General features: G+C 34.9%; 1 protein-coding gene across 5 annotated transcripts in view; it reads left to right on the forward strand.

The window, feature by feature from the left end:
* The window catches only part of SCLT1 (sodium channel and clathrin linker 1), a 145,490-nt gene that overhangs the window by 91,175 nt on the left and 34,277 nt on the right, over positions 1-20,038 (forward strand). For 4 of the 5 annotated variants that reach the window (XR_011537169.1, XR_011537168.1, XR_011537167.1 and 1 more), the window contains exons 15-18: positions 4,519-4,593; positions 6,735-6,880; positions 13,243-13,435; positions 19,606-19,802. Coding sequence is in view for 1 of the 5 variants with exons in the window: in XM_008521413.2 (XP_008519635.1) it covers positions 4,519-4,593; positions 6,735-6,880; positions 13,243-13,435; positions 19,606-19,802 (611 nt within the window). In the remaining 4 variants the exon portion in view is untranslated. Of the gene's footprint in view, positions 1-4,518; positions 4,594-6,734; positions 6,881-13,242; positions 13,452-19,605; positions 19,803-20,038 lie in introns of all 5 variants that reach the window. The other variant, XR_011537170.1, reaches the window with a different exon arrangement.

The following is a 20,038-nucleotide window of genomic DNA, read 5'->3' on the forward strand; positions in this document are numbered from 1 at the left end:
TTTTGCTTTCTGTTCTGAAGTACCAATTTTACCACTTATGCCATAAAGATGAAGTCAGGGAAGGAAGTTAAGCATGCTTTAGCTAACCTAAAACTACAGTTATGCTTGCAAGAAGGAGAAAAACTTGTATTTTAGGTTAGGGTGAAGATTTTTTTCATAGGTTTAAGAAAAGGCCAAAGCTAGTCTTTCTCAACCCACATATCTCCCTTTGGAGAGCAAAACAAACAGCCTTTATTTTCCTCCTACAAGTTACAGTTTCTCTTAAGAATATTGAAGGTTTTGATTCTGCCAGGAAGCAGAGATTGCTATTAATCTATAGCAAATGAGGAAGAAGATGCCCAAATTTATACAAGTAAAATGAAACATTCATTATGATCTTTTTTTGATTCATGAACTTTTTAGAAATCTAATTTCGAATTTCCTCTTCCGTGTGTATTTCGATGTATTTTGATTATTGTTTTCTAACCTGGTTAAATAGAGGCCACAGATATAGTCTACATGATATTGATTCTTAATATTTATTGGAACTTCCTGTATGGTACACTATAGGGTATGATTTTGGAAATACTCCATGAGTACTTGAAAAAGTATCTGGTATCATTTGATCATATCTTGCCCAAAAAGGTCAAGGAAGATTGGTGGTGATTAATAGTAAATATCCATGAAAACCTTTTAATAGTAATTTAAAATATTTGCTTTAGTATTATAGTGCATTTCTAATAGAATTAGTATATTTCTCTTATAGAGAGTTTCGACTTTTCTATCTCATTTTAACTTTGTTATCTCAGGTTAACAAAATATTCTTTCATCTATCATCGTTTGGCAATAAAATAGTGGACTGGATGGAGGAAGAAACATAGCATATTTATAACATAACCTTTCTTTATGTGCCACTTGCAAGACCCAGAAGTGTGATCCAACCTTGTTATTAATATATACATTAAAAATCGTATGGGAATCATATCAATAGTTGCAGAAAAAGCATTTGACAAAATCCAACACCCATTCCTGATAAAAACTCAGTAAACTAGGAACAGAGGAGAACTTCCTCGACTTGGCAAAGACTATGTACAAAAACGCTACAGCTGTGAAACTGAAAGCTTTCCCACTAAGATTAGGAACAAGGCAAGGATGTCCCCTCTCACTACTGCTTTTCAGCATGATAACTGGAAGTATTAGCTAATGTGATTTGACAAAAAAAAAAAAAAAAGGAATAAAAGTTATACAGATTGGGAAGGGAGAAATTTGTTTGCAGGTGACATGATTGTCTATGTAGAAAATCCAAAAGAATCAATGTAAAAACCCTAGAACACCCTGGCACTCCTAATTCTCCTTATCCTGCTTTGTATAATTTACCTACACATATAAATTATAAGTAAAGTGTATAAGTAAAAAAAAAAAATTCCTGCAACAAACAAGTGATTTTATAGCAAGGTTGCAGGATACAAAGTTAATATACAAAAGTCACTTGCCTTCTTATGTACCAGCAGTGAACAAGTGGAATTTGAAATTAAAAACATAATACCATTTACATTAGCAGTCCAAAAATTAAATACTTAGCAATAAAGCCAACAAAGTATACAAGATCTATATGAATAAAGCTACAAAACTCTAATGAAAAATGTCAAGAACTAAATAAATGAACAGATAGTCCATGTTTATGGATAGGGAGACTCAATATAGTCAAGATGTCACTTCTTCCCAACTTGATCTATAGATTCAGTGCAGTCCAAATCAAAATCCCAGCAAGTTATTTTGTGGATGTTGACAAACTGGTTCTAAAGTTTATATGGAGAGATGAAAGACCCAGAATAGCCAACATAATATTGAAGGAGAAGAACAAGGTCAGAGGACTGACAATAGCAGACTTCAAGGCTTACTATAAAGCTACAGTAATCAAGACAGTGTGGTATTGGTGAAATGAGACAAATAGATCAATGGAGCAGAATGTAGAACCCAGAAATAGACCCACAGAAATCAGTCAGATGATCTTTGACAAAGGAACAAAGGCAATACAATGGAGGAAAGATGTCTTTTTGACAAATGATGATGGAACAATGAGACATCCACATGTAAAAAAAAAGAATCTAGACACAGACTTTACACTCTTCACAAAAAATTAATTCAAAATGGATCACAGACCTAAATATAAAACACAAAACTATAAAACTTCTAGAATATAACATAAGAGAAGATCTATATGATCTTGGGTTTGGCGATGACTTTTTAGATACAACACCAAAGGCAGGATCTGCAAAAGAAACAATTGATAAGTTGGACTTCATTGAAATTAAAATTTCCTGCTCTGTGAAAGACTCTCAAGAGAATGAAAAGTCAAACCACAGATTCAGAGAAAATATTTTCAAAATACATATCTAATAAAGGACTTCTATCCAAAATATACAATGAACTCCTAAAACTCAACAATAAGAAAACAAGCAACTTGATTAAAAAATGGACCAAATTCCTTAACAGACACCTCACCAAAGAAGTTATACAGATCACAAATAAGCATTGAAAAGATGCTCTGCATTATCTGTCACCAGGGAAATGAAATTAAAATGGTAATGAAGTACTACTTATTATACCAAATAGGTGCCAGATACACCTTTTAGAATGGCCAAAATCCAAAACACTGACACCACCAAATGCTGACAAAGATGTAGAGCAATAGGAACTCTTACTCGTTGCTGGTGGGAATGCAAAATGGTACAGCCACTTTTTAAGGCAGTTTGGTGATTTCTTACAAAACTAAACATACTCTATCATATGACCCAGCAATTGCACTTCTCTGGATTTACCCAAAGGAGTTGGAAACTTATGTCCACAGAAAGCCTTCACATGAATGTTTGTAGCAATTTTTTTCATAATTGCCAAAACTTGGAAGCAATCAAGATGTCCTTTAATAGGGGAATGGATAAATAAACTGTAGTATGTCCAGACAGTAGAATATTGGTCAGCACTAATAGGAAATGAGCTATCAAGCCATTAGAAGACATGAAGGAAACTTAAATGCTATTACTAAGTGAAAAAAGGCTAGTCTGAAAAGGCTACGTACTGTGTGATTCCAACTATGTGACATTCTGGAAAAGGCAAAACTGTGGTGACAGTAAAAAGGTCAATGGTTACCAGGGGTTTAGGAGGAGACAGGGATGAATAGGCATAGGCGAAGCATAAAGGATTTTAGGACAATGAAACTACTCTGTATATTCTATAATGGTGGATACATGTCATTACAAATTTGTCCTAACCCATAGTATGTACAATCCCAAGAGTGAACTCTAATGTAAACTATGGACTTTGGGTGACAATGTTGTGTCTATATAGGTTCATCAGTTGTAACAAATATGCCACTACAGTGGGGGATGTTGATAATAAGGGAGGCCATACATGTATGGGGGCAAGAAATATGGGAGAAATCTCTGTAACTTCCACTCAGTTTTGCTGTGAACCTAAAACTGCTCTAAAAAATAGTCTATTAAAAAAATCACATGAATGAGTTATGAACATAGGCAAAATCTCAAATTTCACACCATGAAACTACCTTTTCATACATGAGCAGCTTACTATATGAATGTATATGGAACATTAAATTTCCATTTCTTATACATTCACAGTTCTATCTTAATAAAAGATAATAAATTTAGAGTAATCATCTGATCTGTAACATAAGGATAAAGATCTTCATTATAATCAGAGTTAATTAATTTTGGGTCACAATTTAAAAGCTTATTTTAAAATTTAAAAAATAATGATATGCAGTACTTCCATAAAATGAAGTTATGATAAAGATGATTGAATGTTAATTAGTGTACTGTCAGCAAAGCAGGTTCATCCAAAGCATAATTTACAATTATAGAAAATAACCACACTCATTCTCAAAAAATAGATAAAAACAAATAACTGTGAAAACCCAGTAATTATGATTATTTTTAGTTTTAGTCTCATTTGCAAAATATTAAATTAACTAATTGACAGTCAGTAGTCAATAGCTTGCTCAGTTTACTGATGAAAACCTTTTGAGTAGAAATGTTTTATGTTTATGCTAGTAAAACATTTTTACTATGTCCATTGGCTGTTTATAAGTTATACCAAAAAAATTAACTGTTTTAGAATTTATATACGTGTATGCCTTTTAGGCCACAGGTTATCCTCATGATGTTGTGCCATTGTCCATTTCTGTGTTCCCTTTTAAATATGTGATCGCAGTACATGAAAAGGAAGACTATAATATGAGAAAGGTATCTCATTTATTTTTTTCTCCCTGGAATCCCTCACCCTCTATCACCCACCTAATGCGTTTACTTAGAACTCCTTGGCATTCTGTACTGGAGGCAATTTCTGAAATCCTGGGATAGGTAGCTCTTTGAAGATTGAGAGTTTTTTTATAATCAGTATGGTCTTGCTGTATTGATAGGGTAAGTGTGGTATTCCTGTTTTGAACAAATCTCCATTTTTTTCCCATTTTTCTTAAGGTTTTACAAATATATTTATTTACAATATGACTTGAATTTATAGGAGTGTGCCGAAAAACAAGGCCAAGTTGAACGAGCCATTAGGGAGAAAAAAGCAGTGGAAGAAGAGCTAGACAAGGTAAAAAGAAAAAGGAAAACATAACTACCTAAAACCCAACTGCAAATATTCAACATTACTGTCTGCTTTCATCACACTATCTAGCAGCAACCCCTATATTATAAGTATTCTTCGGGTGAGTGTGTTTATTTGCTTGGCGTATGTTCAGAATCTTCATTTAAATCCTAGTATTGCCTGCATACGTTTCTTTACAAGAGTAGCCACATTATTTGAACTTTTTACTTAAAGGTATAAATTTTATGAGGTAGCTATATTCCTTGCTTATGCTTCATCCCAATAGTAAGTTTTATTTTGTCTTCTCTTTCTAAATTTTAATGCCAACTCTTACTGGATTTATGTCATCTACAAATATAACAAGTAAATATAAGCAGAAAATTGAAACATTGCTCTAATATTTACCTTTTAAAAGTAAAGATTTTTATTTCATAGTTAGGAAAAATATTTACCCCAGTGATACTTGAGAAAAAATATTGTCAGAAGTCTGCAGGTTAAAATTTATTTCTTACTTAGATAACTTTTTTTGAAGAAGAAGAAGATTAGCTAACTGCTGCCAATCCTCCTCTTTTTGCTGAGGAAGACTGGCCCTGAGCTAACATCCATGCCCATCTTCCTCTACTTTATATGTGGGATGCCTACCACAGCATGGTGTGCCAAGCGGTGCCATGTCCGCACCCGGAATCCAAACCGTCAAACCCCGAAGCAGAACGTGCAAACTTAACCGCTGTACCACCGGGCCGGCCCCTAGATAACTTTTTATTAGCAGTAAATATCACTCTCTTAAAATGTCTTGGAGAAAAAGGGGAGACCACTTTTGATCCATCACATACTCTTTTAGGTGCTACATTCAGAACTTTCATAGAGGGGTTAAATAGCTTGCCCAATGTTAAAAAATAGTAAATGGTAGAGTCAGAGTTTGATTTTCAAACAAGAGCTATGTGGCATAAAAAGCATGTGATATATCTATATTATTGACATTAAAAATATCATGATAGCATCAGATAGTAGAAAAGTAATTTACAAAGCAGAAGATAGTGTATAACTCCATCTGTGGGGGGAAAACTAGTATACATGTCATGTTCAAGGTAAGACTTTCATGATTACCACTCTCCTGCACAGTTGATCCCTTGTGAGTTTCTATCTGTTATGGAATAGGAATAGATCCCATTTAGATTGCTGCCTGCTATACACCAGGGTTTGGGATGACGTTTTTAATATCACATGGCATAGGTTAAGAAATAGGCTTTATTGGGGAAATGTAAAACTCACAGAGCTAAGGGCAGCAAGTAAAGAGAAGGCACAGCTCCTGTTCTCGCACTGTCCCACAGACAAGCGTGCTAAAGTCAAAGTACTGCTGGGACTGCAGTGTAGGTCTGTATTTTAGTATTGGGACATTGATGTGCTGATACTCTACCTTTTTACAGAACAGGAGTGACAAAGCAGTCTTGTCAGTGGGAGGACGCATAGGTTACTTGGCCAGGCAGTCTAGATTTGGAGGGTAGCTGTGTGTGAGATTTGTCTGAAAATGTATGCTGCCAGTATCTGGAGACCTTGCAGTTCTTGGGATGTGACAGCCTCTGTGTCATAGGAGGAAGCTCAGTCTCATAGGAAGCTGAGCTTGGGTACCATCACTCCTGCTGGGGAAGGGGGAATCCCCATTCTGGCTAGACCACTGTCTAGTTTATCCAGAGTGAGATTCTGGAGTCACTTTCAGATAGTTCTACTCACTGCACCACGGCGTGTATCTGTATTTTTGAATATTGGAATACAGACTTGTCTTGAAGGGTGTTCATCAGAGAATCAAAGCAGTTATCTCTAAGTGGTGACATTTAGAATATTTTTTTTACTTCACCTATTTTGCATTTCTGCTTAAAATATTAAAACTATTTTAATAGTTTACAATGAGCATGAATAATTTCAAAAAAAAGCAATTATTATTTTATATGTCAGTTTTCAGCATTATATTTTGTAAATGTGAAACAACCAAAATTAATTTTTGACATATTTTAAAAGTTACAATGAGAACAGATGAGCACATGATCATGGGTTTTTGTTCCTCATCATTGATTTCAGTTTCTGAATTGTATAATTTCTTAAGGCAATTTCATTCTGTAAGATAATATACATACAAGCCTCTTCTGCAGATTTACCGTGAAGGCAGAGTAAATGAAAGTGATTACAGAAAACTGGAAGAAATGCACCAAAGATGCCTGGTTGCAGAGCGTTCTAAAGATGATCTTCAGCTAAGACTTAAGACAACAGAAAATAAAATCAAACAACTTGAAATAAAGTAAGTTATTCTTTTGGATTTTCTATGATAAAATTTTCAGAATTAGTACAATTTTTCACATATTCTTTATTTTTTGTAGGATTTGTAGTTATATCTTATGTTGAAAAAAATCTTTTTAGCACCAAATAGAATTTTTTTTCAAGATTATTTTGAAAGCTAATTTCTTCAAGAAGAAAAGAATTAACTGTACTATACTATTTTATTTTAGATTTCTCCTTTCTGGCAGTCAAATAGGCTGTTCATAAGATTGCTTTTTTCATACTAACTATGCAGCTATTGTAGTAGCGTGCATGTAATTATTGCTTTTATACTCAGTTTATACATATATTTCCTGTAGTATTGAATATTCTATAATAATCCATCATGTTTACCTATTATATTATCTATTAAAATTATAAACTTAGGGGCCGGCTCCATGGCCGAGTGATTAAGTGCCGTGTGCTCCGCTGTGGCAGCCCAGGGTTTGGATCCTGGGCGCGGACATGGCACCGCTTGTCAGGCCACAATGAGGCGGTATCCCACATCCCACAACTAGAGGGACCTGCAACTAAGATATACAACTATGTACGGGGCGGGGGGGTGGGGGGCTAGGGGCAGGGGGGGAGGGGGTTTGGGAAAATAAAGCAGGAAAAAAAAAGATTGGTAACAGTTGTTAGCCCAGGTGCCAATCTTTAAAAAAAAGAGAAAAAAAGTGATAAACTTATAATATGGCATATCTATCCTGAATATTTTTCCACCTTTCCTCCCCAGAGTATTACTTAATACAGTACAACTTACTTATTCAAATTGCATGAAATTTCAATCTCTATTACAGAATATTTGTAATAGGTATTTTAAAAATAAAGAGGAGTGATGTCAGCAATATGGCAGAATAGGACATCCCTAGCCCATGTCCCTCCACAAAACCAAATATTTGACAGGCATCTATGGATAAAAGTGCCTTTGTGGGAGCTTTGGGATCCAGGTGGGAGGTTGCAAAACTCTGGTCCAGCCCAAAAACAAGGAGACAAGTCTGTGCATCAGTAGCAGCCCCACCAACTATGGTCCCCTCTGTGAATCCAAAGCCTCCCATCTCCCTGTGGACTTGACTCTAGCCCTACCTGTTTACAGTCCTGCACCTAGCCCCTTCCACCAAAGGGTCTGGCAGAAGCCACAGCTGTAGATAGCAAGCCTGCCAATCTCAGACCTGACTGTGGTCCCTGAAGCAGTCCCATGATCTGTCTCCAGTTCCACTCTACTGCAGTCTGGAGACAATCCTCCCCACTCAGGAACCAACCTGGCAACCTGACGGGAGCACTAACTGGGACCCAGTGGAAGACATACCTGACTGCACCTTTGTAAGAGGCCTGCCAACCATGGACTTGACTGAAGACCCAGCAAAAGCCACAAGATATGGATCAAGTCGTGCTCTACTACAATTTGAGACAGTCATGCATGGCCAGGAATGTGCCCAAATAACCCAGCAGAAGCCATACCTGTGGATGCCCCCAATTACAGTTCTACTAACCCCGACCTGACTATGATCCCTGAAGCAATCCTGTGACCCAGACCCAGTCTCACCCTACCACAGTCCAGAGCAGTCCTAGCTGCCTGTGGACCAGCCCTGTGACATGACAGGATCACCCTTAGGAACCCATTGGACACAACACTTGACTGCACCCCTGGCTACAGGCCTGCCAACCACAGACCCAGCAACAGCCACATAGAAATGGTTTCAGCCCTGCTCAATCACTGTCCCAGAGGCAAACCTATCAGTTCTTGGACCAGGCAGGAGAAGGTCTTTACCTGCCAAAATCAGTCTGTAAAGACTGGAAGAGGAATGTCTCCTTCAAATGCACAGATACCCACAAAGAATCAGGCAAACATAACACCACCAAAGGAAACTAGTAAAGCTCTAGTAACCAACCCAAAAGGAGTGGAGATCCATGAACTGCTTGACAAAAATTTAAAATAATTGTCTTAAAGAAACTCATTGAGCTATAAGAGAACCAGATGAGAAGTTAACAAAGAAACAGGAAGCCAAAAAAACAACAAAACAGAAATTCTGGATCTGAAGAATACAGTGACTGAACTGAAAATTTCAGTAGAGATCTTCAACAGCAGTCTTGATCATGCAGAAGAAAAAATCAGCAAACTTGAGATAGGTCATTTTAAATCGTCCAGTTAGAGAACCAAAAAGAAAAAAGAATGAAAAAGAGTGAAGAAACCTACATGACTTATGAGACATCTTAATCAACATATGCATTATGAAAATCCCAGAAGGAACAGAGAATGAGAAAGGGGCAGAAAGTTTATTTAAGGAAATAATAGAAAACTTCCCAAATCTGGGGAGAGAAATGAACATCCGGATCCATGACACCCAAAGAACCACAGATAGGCTAAACATCAAGAGGTCTTCACCTAGATACATTATAATCAAATTGGCAAAAGTGAAAAAAACAAATAGAATCTGAAAACAGGAAGAGGAAAGCAACTTGTTGCATACACAGGACTTCTCCCACCCCCATGAAACTATAATGGTTTTCTCAGAGGAAACCTTACCAGCTAAGAGACAGTGGCATGATATATTCAAAGTGCTAAAAGAAAAAAACTGCAAACCAAAAATACTATACCCAGCAAAGCTGTCATCAGAAATGAAGGAGAGATAAAAACTTTGTCAGACAAACAAAGGCTCAGAAGAGAGTTCATCACCACTAGAGTGATGTGAATACACATAGGTGAAGCATAGAGGATTTTTAGTAATCAAAAACCTCCTGGGGACAGCCCGGTGATGCAGCGGTTAAGTGTGCATGTTCCACTTTGGTGGCCCAGGATTTGCCAGTTAGGATCCTGGGTGCAGACATGGCACTGCTTGGCATGCCATGCTGTGGTAGGCATCCCACATATAAAGTAGATGAAGATGGGCATGGATGTTAGCTCAGGGCCAGTCTTCCTCATCAAAAAGAGGAGGATTGGCAGCAGATGTTAGCTCAGGGCTAATCTTCCTCAAAAAAAAAGAAAAAAACCTCCCAACAAAGAAAAGCCCAGGACTAGATGGTTTTACTGGTGAATTCTGCCAAACATTGAAAGAAGACTGAATGCCCATCCTTCTCAAACTCTTCCAAAAAAATTAAAGAGGAGGGAGTATTTCCAAATTCACTTTATGAAACCAGCATTACTCTGATACCAAAGTAAGACAAAGACACTATAAGCAAATAAAATTACAGGCTAATATCCTTGATGAACATAGATGCAGAAATCCTCAAAAAAATACTAGCAAACCAAATTCAAGAATACATTAAAAGGATCATATACTATGATCACATGAGATTAATACTTCAGATACAAGGATGATTTGCCATATGCAGATCAATAAATGTGATACGCTCCATTAAAGAATGAAGGATAAAACTCATAGGATCATCTTAATAGATACAGGAAAAGCATGTCACAAAATACAACATCCATTCCTGATAAAAACTCTCAACAAATTAGATTTAGAAGAAATGTACCTTAACATAGTAAAGGCCATATACGACAAGCCCACAACTCACATCATACTCAATGGTGAAAAGCTAAAAGTTTTTCCTCTAGAATCAGGAACAAGACAACAGTGTTCACTCTTGCCACTTCTATTCAGCATAGTACTGGAAATCCTAGTCAGAGCCATTAGACAAGAAAAAGAAATAAAAGGCATTGAAATTGGAAGGGAAGAAGTAACATTGTCTCTGTTTGCAGATGGTATGATCCTGAATACTGAAAACCCTAAAGATTCCACCAAAAAGCCATTAAAACTAATACAAAAATTCAGTAAAGCTGCAGGATATAAAATAAACATACTAAAATCAGTTGCGTTCCTATACGCCAACAACAAACTATCTGGGAAGGAAATTGACAATCCCATTTACAATAACATCAAAAAGAATAAAATACTTAGAATAAATTTAACCAAAGAAGTAAAAGATCTGTACACTGAAAACTAAAAAACATTGATAAAAGAAATTGAAAAAGTCACAAATAAATATAAAGATATCATGTTCATGAATTGAATGAGATAATATTGTTAAAATGTCCATACTACCCAGAGAAATCTTCAGATTCAGTAAGTCCCTATCAAATTTCCAATGACACTTTTCACAGAAATAGAAAAAACAACCCTAAAATTCATAATGAACCTCAGAAGACTCCAAAACAGTCAAAGCAATCTTGAGCAAGAACAAAGGATGCATCACACTTCCTAATTTCAAAATATATTACAAAGCCTCAGTAATCAAAACAGTGTGGTCCTCGCATATAAATAGACATATAGATCAGTGGAACAGAGTAGAGAGCCCAGAAATAAATGCACGCATTTATGGTAAACTGATCTTTTACAAGGGTAACAAGAATGCATGATGTGGAAAGGATAGTCTATTCAATAAATGGTGTTGGGAAAACTGGATACCCACATGCATAAGCATGAAATTGGACCCTTATCTCACACCATATACAAAAATTAACTCAAAATGGATTAAATGCTTAAATATAAGTCCTGAAACTGTAAAACTACTAGAAGAAAACATAGGGGGAAAGTTTCTTGACATTGGTTTTGGCAATGATTTTTTTGGACATGATCCCACAAGCACAGTCAACAAAAGCAAAAATAGACAAGTGGAATCACATCAGACTAAGAAGCTTCTGCACAGCAAAGAAAACAATCAACAGAGTGAAGAGATGACCTATGGCATAGGAGAAAGTCTTTGTAAACAACATATATGACAGGGAGTTAATATTCCAAAATATAGAAGAACTTGAACAACTCGATAGCAAAACCACACCAAAAAAAAGCAAAAAACAAAAAACTACTTAAAAAATGGGCAAAGGACCTGAATAGGCTTTTTTCAGAAGACCTACAAATGGTCAACAGGTATATCAAAAGGTGCTTATCAGCTAATTTTCAGGGAAATGCAAATCAAAACCACAATGAGGTGTCACCTCATATCTAGGATAGCTGTTATCAAAAAGACAAAAGATGACAAGTGGTGGCAAGGATGTGGAGAAAAGGGAACCCTTGTACACTGTTGGTGGGAATGTAAATTGCTAAAGCCACTATGGAAAACAGTATGGAGGTTCCTCAAAAAATTAAAAAGAACTCCCTTATGATCCAGCAATGCCATTTCTGGGTATTTATCCAAAGGAAACAAAATCACTGTGTCAAAGAGATATGTGCACTCCCACGTTCATTGCAGTATTATTCACAATAGCCAAGATATATGAAGCAACCTAAGCATCCATCAACGGATGAATGGATAAAAAAAGGTGGTGTGTGGGGTGAGGGGGTGATGTATATACACACACTGTAGGTATCCCACCTTTCTCTATTTTTTTCTTACACTTTGTTGAAAAACGGGCTTGTTTGTATGGTAGAGTTTCCTCTATCTACCTCTATCTACCTGTCTCATGTTGTTCCTAAAAACTAGTAATTAAATCAAGAGGCTTGGTCTGATCTGGCTTTCATTTCTTTGTAAGAATTCTTCAAAGATGGTAATATTTTGGACTTCTCTTTGGGGGCACATAATGTGTGATTGTTTCTGATTTAACATCTTTCTGATTTTAGCATCCTTTGATGATCTTTGCCTAGATCTGTCATTTCATTAGGGACTTTATTTGCCAAGGTTGAGATAGGAAGAAAGAGCTATAAGTATTATGGGAATAATGGTCTTGATATATTCCCTGTGACACCTTTTAACCAGGGAATGTTCACAGTATTTGGTTATCTGGGACTGAAAAGATGAAAATTTTAAAAGCTGGGGATAAAAATTAGCAGTGTAATGATGTAATATACATGTTTGGAGGTTATATCACCCAATAATCCATTGTTGAGAAAGTTCAAGAAATATAACCTATTTAAACTGTGATAAAAACAAAAAGTTTATAGAACTAGAAGTTTATGAAAACCATTTCTAAGACATATAGCAGGAAACTATGGATTAGATCTTACAATTTGGTAGTAGAGTCAGTTAATATGTCTTCCTGTGGAGTCGATTGATGAAGGAAAGGCATTTTGGTTATTACCTACTTCACCTTGCTCACCATTAGCTTCAGTTTGTTCCCTTGAACTTTTTACTCAGTGATTCTCATTGGTAGTAAAAATTTGAAAGAAGTTTCACATAGGTTTTCTAGGTGAGCGGTAACAGTTCAATTTATTCTTAGTTAAGATTGAAAAGTTGAGTGTATTTGCCTTGTATAACATTGTGAAACCACTTAGTTTAAGTCTATGGTGAAGATAAATGCGTCAGAACAAAGAAAACAAAAGTCTGTACTATAAAATATAGACAGACTTCTTGACTTCTATTACAGGTCGTTAAATTTAAAGACCCCTTTTGTTTTGTTTTTTTAATCAGCTCCTCAGAAGAGATATCACGTTGCCAAGAAATGATTCAGAAACTTCAAAATGTATTGGAATCTGAGAGAGAGAACTGTGGATTTGTCAGTGAACAAAGGCTGAAACTTCAGCAAGAAAATGAACAATTACAGAAAGAGATTGAAGATTTAAGAAAGATTGCTCTCGAGGCTCAAAAAAAAGCCAAATTAAAGGTATTTTCAGGACCAGGTAGAGTTCAACGTGTACTTGTGAAAACCAAAATACAGAAAATATTTAGAGAGACCTAGTGAAACATTTTTAAGTCCTTTACTTTTCTGCTTTCTCATCAGATAGCGCTAAATCATAATGCAGAGTGTTAACAGTCTTTCCTGTATTGTAGAACTTGGCAAGCATACTTGAAAATGATTGCTTTCGCTATCCACACACGCAAAAATTCTTTTCCAACCATGAAATACAGTGATATTCCTGCCAAAGCAATTTAAGCAATGCTAGCAAAACTATAGATTAGATAACTTTACAGACTGCCATCCTCTATTCTCCCTCTAAAATAGCCTCTCGAAAGTTGAACTCTGAAACTAGCTGTATAGAGGATGTTATATCAGTATGCTCTAAGAACCACTCATAGGTAGTCTGAAAATTCTGTGCTCAGAAGAAAGCAAAGGGGTGAAATTCTCCTCTAGAAAAGAATTCCCCTTTATTTTCTCTCTCCTTTCCCTCTTTTTAACTTTAATGCTTACATACTTTGGCACTAGGAACGTGGTAACCTGTTTAAGGGATTCACAGAATTCAAGAAGCACCAGTATCACTATTAACATGTTGCTTGCTTTTCCCCATGTCATGTGACTTTTGTGCAAAGTGTCAGTAACTCTTTATGATAAAGATCTGTATCTTCCAGTTTCATAGTAAGGATATGGAGAGGTAGCGTTAGTGTTTCACTTTGTTTTTTGTCACCATGAGGACTCATAAGAAGTCACATTCCAACCTAATTCATATCAACATATATTTATTGAATGTCTCCTGTTGCAAGTATCAAACACTGTAGTTACTTATAGACGTTCGAACTCTGAAAAAGAGAACCTTATATATCTTACAAAGAAATTTGTACTTTATGCTTTAGTCTATGGGAAATCTTTGAAGAACAAACAAAGGAGAAGAATTACACTACAGATATCAAGACTTGATATAAAGCTACAGTGATTCAGACAATATGTTATCAACATAGGAATAATCAGCTTGATCAATGGAACAAAATAGAGTCCATGAACAAAATCATTTTTCATAATCACCTCATTTATAACAAAGGCACCACTGCAGTTCAATAGGGAAAGAATTATCTTTACAATAAATGATGCTAGATCAGTTGGGTCCATATTTTAAAAATAAACCTTGACTCCTATATCACACTATACATTTAAATTAATTTGAACTACCTTGTAGACCTAAATGTGAAATATAAAACAATGAAGCTTTCAAGAAAAAAATCTTCATGACCTTAGATAAGAAAGAATTTCTTAAACAGAACACAAAAAGCACTAATTATAATGAAAAGATAGGTGAATTGGATTTCATTAAAATTACAATTTTTGAGTCTTTGAAAGGCACCATTAAGATAGTGAAGATGAAAGAAAGTATTTATAATACCTGCAACCAAAAGAAGGACTCATATCCAGACTATAAAAACTGTTACCAATTAAAAAAGGAAATCACTAATAAGGAAAAAACAGTTAGCAATTAATAAGGAAAAAACAGATGCCCCATTTCCAAAAATGGGCAAAAGACTTAATAGATACTTCATAAAAGAGAATGTATGAAAAAATGTTAAACTTCAATATATATCAGAGAAATGGAATGAAAACTACAGTGTAGTGTCACAACACACCTACCAGAATGGCTAAAATTTTTAAAAACTAACAATATCAAGTGTTGACAAAGATGTAAAGCAACTAAAACTTTCATACAATACTTTTGGAAATGTAAATTGATACAACCCCTGTTTGGCAGTATCTTTTAAAGTTGGACATACATACATACTATACCAAATAATCCTGGCTACATACCCAACAGATATGCGTGCTTATGTTCATTGAAACATGTGTATAAGAATATTCATAGAAGTTTTAATTATATCAAAACACTGAAAATAAATGTCCATCAACATGAGATTATATAAATAGATTGTGGTATAGTCATATAATGAAATAGATGCAGCTCTGGAAAAAAATGAACTATGGCTATAAGCAATAGTGGATTAGTCTCACAGAAATAATGTTAAACAAAGAAGCCAGACATAAAACAGCTTATCGTCTATTAATTTCATTATGTGAAAGTGGTGAATAAGCATAAATCTTGGCAGAGGAAAGTGGGTAGGAGTATAGGTAAAACTAGAGCAGCTATGAGTTTGATGATTATGGAACCTGGATGATGGTTATATAGGGATTTGTTGTTATATTCTATTTTGTGTATGCTTGAAAGTTCCCATACTAAAACATTTCCATAATTTTAAAAAAATCAATCTACTTTGGTGAAAAATATTAAATCTTTATCTTATATTTTAAATTTCGTAAGTTTCATATGGATTAATAGCTAAAAACTCTTGTGATACTATGAAACATTAGTAGGATATGTAGGTGAATATTTAACTGATAGATGGGAAAGAACTTTCTCAGCAAAACAAAGAAAAGGAAGAAATTGCAAATGAATATATTGGTAAATTTTAACATATAAAGTTTTTAAATATTCAAAACCATTTTTAAATGCTTAAAAAAGAAATAATTGGGGGAGATAGTTTTAATAAATATGACAGAAGACAAAGCTCATTCATATTTAAAGAGCTTTTAAAAATATAAAAGAAAAATATTTGTAACCCAATAGAAAAATATGTATGAGACATGAACAGAATTCACAAACTAAGAAAAACAAATTGCTAATAAATAACTTTTTAAAAGTTTAAACTCACTATTAATTTACTACAGTTATCATTGTGAGGGACCGTGCAGCTGAAAGTGTAAAATGGTACACAGAGTCTAAAATTCAGTCATAAGGGAAAAATTAGCATATTTTATGATTAAGTACAGTACAGTGTTATTTATAATAAATCAACCCATCTAGAAATAAGGGAACAATTAAATTATGGTACATCTATAAAATACTGTATTATGTCATAATTAAAAATCATGTTTCAAATATTTTATAATGTATTTATATTGCTATGTCCTAAATTTTTTTTAAAAATAAGAAAAAATATATGCATATATATTTATATATGTTGTAATCTTATATACACTAATCTCAATTTAAAAATTCATAAATAAAAACAATTATGAAGAAGTTAGAGGTAGTTATCTCTGAGATATAGATTGCAGAGACCTTATATTTGTCTTTAATTTTTTTATATTTTCCGTTATTTTACAATATGCATGTGTGTTTGATTTTTATAATGAGGGAGAGGGAAATCAATGACTTTCCCCTATCTGGTACTGCTTTTGATCTATCTTTAATAATCAAGTTAGTAACTGATGTTTTGGAGAACAAAGGGATGACAGAAAGCTTATCTACCCCACATAGTCCACCAAAAATGCTCCCTTTTTGCCAAGTCTGCATCTGTCTTAAAAGGAGAATCATTGGTAAAGAAGAGACAGAACCTCTGAGCTAACTAGAGAGCTGTAATTCTGTTTTATGGAGGAGGAGGCCGTCAGACAAACTGCTGCTTTGTTGCTGATTCCTTCTTTGACGACACAGGCACATAGTGCTACATTTTGCTGCTCTTCTCCCCCTTGAAAAAGAGTGTGGTCTTCCCTGGATAAACTGAAAGGAGCCAAAAAGATCAAGAGGTCGCTTGGCTGAGAAGCTTACCAACTTATTATATGAAGTTTTCATTTGATCTTAAAGCCACTGCATTCCTTTCAGCCCTAGCTTTTTCCTTTCCTAACTCCTCCTTTCTTTCTGCCAAAGTTCTCCATTTCTTTGTGATCTAAATACCCCTTATAAGTATATAAAATTAAGAAATGGATAAGCAATCCTGTATACTTGTGTAATTCTTCTGCGGAGGAAGGGCACAAAGGAAGAATGGAGGGAGACCACAAATTTTTTTTCCTACCCACATTCTGAATTTAATCATTAGTGGAACTTTTGGTATAGGAGTCCCAGTTATTGTGGCCCTTAGCCTTCCAACGTCACTGCAGACCTGTCTAATTTAACAACTGGAATTGCGTCAGCTAAAGGATCAGGGGTTTGTTCAAACTGAATTTTGACCCTGAAAGCCGTCATTTATTCAGTCTACAGATGTGTTTCGACAACCTTACTATCTTTCAGGCGCTGAAGATGTAATAATAAACAAAAAAGACATGGTTCCCACCCTTAAAAACTTATTATTTACATGGAAGTGGTCAAAGTTTAAACTTATTTACAAACTAATAAATGCTCTTTAGGAAAAGTATAGGGCATTGTAAGAGCTTATAACAGAAGGACCTGACTTTGTCTAGAAAGAGGGTAAGAGAATTTCCTTATAAAAGTAATAATTGATCTGAGTTCTAAAAGTTGAATACAAATAACTAAGATAAGCTAGAACGGAAAGATTATTCCAGGCAAAGGGAACAGCATGTGAAAATGACCCAAGCATGAGAAGACATTGTGGCAGAAACAAAGAAAGAGAAGGGGATAGTGGCATAACATAAGCTTGTAGAAGTAGGCAGAGATCAGGTTATCATGAAGCACCTTAGCGCAAATAAATCCAGTTTATTTGGTCCAGTTACAAATAAATTTTCCAAATGGAAATGGGGAGTTACCTAGGCAGGCAGAGTTCTAAAACTATATGGCTGCACAGATCCGTTTTTATTATAGTGTGAAAGAGAGAGACAGAGACAGAAATACATACTTCCACCTAAGATTTCAAAACCATGGCTTCTCCAGAGAAAGTAGAAGTTGAAGCAGGGAAAGAGGAAGAGCATGTTCAAATCTAAATTTGCAGAATGTAATAATTCAAAAATTATTAAAATAGCAGCAGAAGTCAAAGAGCCTTAGGAAGCTTGCACAGCAGTAATACAATACAAAATTAATAAATACAAAGTTGTTTTTCCAGTGCCAGTATTTATAAAGTCTTAAGTTTCTACTTGTGCATCATTTGAGAAAGCAAATTTAAGAGTTTTAGGAAGCATGTTGCATTTAGTAGAAGTAATGAGGGCAGAGTGTTTGCAGTTTTCCTCTATGAGCTATGGATTTTGCTGTTGTTGGTTTTCTGTGTTTTTTGAATTGATAAAGTTGAGTCCCTTATTCATTCTTATTTGAGTTTGAGAGTAGCCATATTTAATGAATTACTAGAAGCCATGTTAGCTGTGACCATTTTTAAAGCACATTATTTTAAAATGTCACAGGATAGGTATTCTTTATATTTCTTTAGTGTAGCAAGATAAAGATGCCCTGAGAGTACACCAAAGAAATTGTTCTAGTAACTATTTTCTTAATTGCCTCAAGAATGGTGATAGGTAGTTTCATTCTAGATGTGTACAACAGAAGGCAATTTGTTACATACATTGGAAGGATTAGGGCATCAGGGCTTAATTCTCTCCATAAACCCCTGGTTGAGAAAGCTTCTAGAGTATCCAAAGAGCATTTGCTTGTATGCTCATTCTGCATTAAGGTATTCTTACTATAATGACATAAATTATCTAGAAATAAATGAAGACATTTGCATATGAGATTCTGAAAATCATTATTTATAGTCTTTTTTCCTAAAAAAAAATATATACATCATTTGTTTATACTGAAACCAAAGTGGTAAAGGAATTCCTGTATGTGATTTTCTTTGACTTTACAAAGTCCTTTGAGAGACAATCTGAAATTTGGTATGCAATTCAGAAGTGACTTGAAGAGCTTCTGAGTTGGTGAACACATCAAGGTGCTAGGAGGGTGGCACTCTTGCAGAGGGCAGAGAAGCCTGCACAGCCCCTGCTTCCTATACCTTGCCCTATGCATCGCTTCCATTTGGCTGTTCCTGAGTTGTATCCTTTATTACAAACCAGTAAACATTAAAAAACATGGCTTGAGTAAAAACCTCTCAGTTACTGAGAGCATGAACATTTTCCAAGGATTCTAGAAAGAAAAGTAAAAGTAGATAATGAGAGTAGTTTTGTATGAGATAGTATACTTTTTTGCTACTGGCATTTTAAGGTGGTCCAGAAAGTGTTGCAAAAAGTTATAGTCCATTGTAATTCTGGTTTCATTTGTGGTGAAGACAAATTATAAACTTAATTTATATATATATTTCTCATCCAAACATTTCTATGCCACAGACATAATGAATGATTCCTTTTGTATATATCGTTGATCAGTATATCTCCTAGAATAACAGAAAAGAAAAAGATACTGTGTTCATTTTATTCCTTAGATCAGTACAATGGAACATGAATTTTCCATAAAGGAACATGGATTTGAAGTTCAGTTGAGAGAGATGGAAGACAGTAATCGAAATACCACTGTTGAACTGAGGCAGCTCTTAATGACTCAACAGAAGGCGGCCAATAGGTGGAAAGAAGAAACAAAGAAACTTACTGAAAGTGCAGAAATTAGAATCAGTAATCTAAAGTAAGTCCACTATTAATTGATACATTTTACAGACAAATAATGTCTTTGCCATAATCTTTTTGTAAAGATGTGTAATTCTGGACCTTGTACTTATATTTTTTATTCAGCAAATATTTATTGAACTTCTATGAAAAATATTAAGCATTATAAAGCAAAACTAACCTTGTATATTTTTGTAAATTTTATACATATTCCACAAAATACAGTGATTTTTGTTGGACATGACAGTTTAGAAT

The sequence above is a fragment of the Equus przewalskii genome, chromosome 2, assembly GCF_037783145.1.
Source record: "Equus przewalskii isolate Varuska chromosome 2, EquPr2, whole genome shotgun sequence".
Taxonomy (NCBI): domain Eukaryota; kingdom Metazoa; phylum Chordata; class Mammalia; order Perissodactyla; family Equidae; genus Equus; species Equus przewalskii.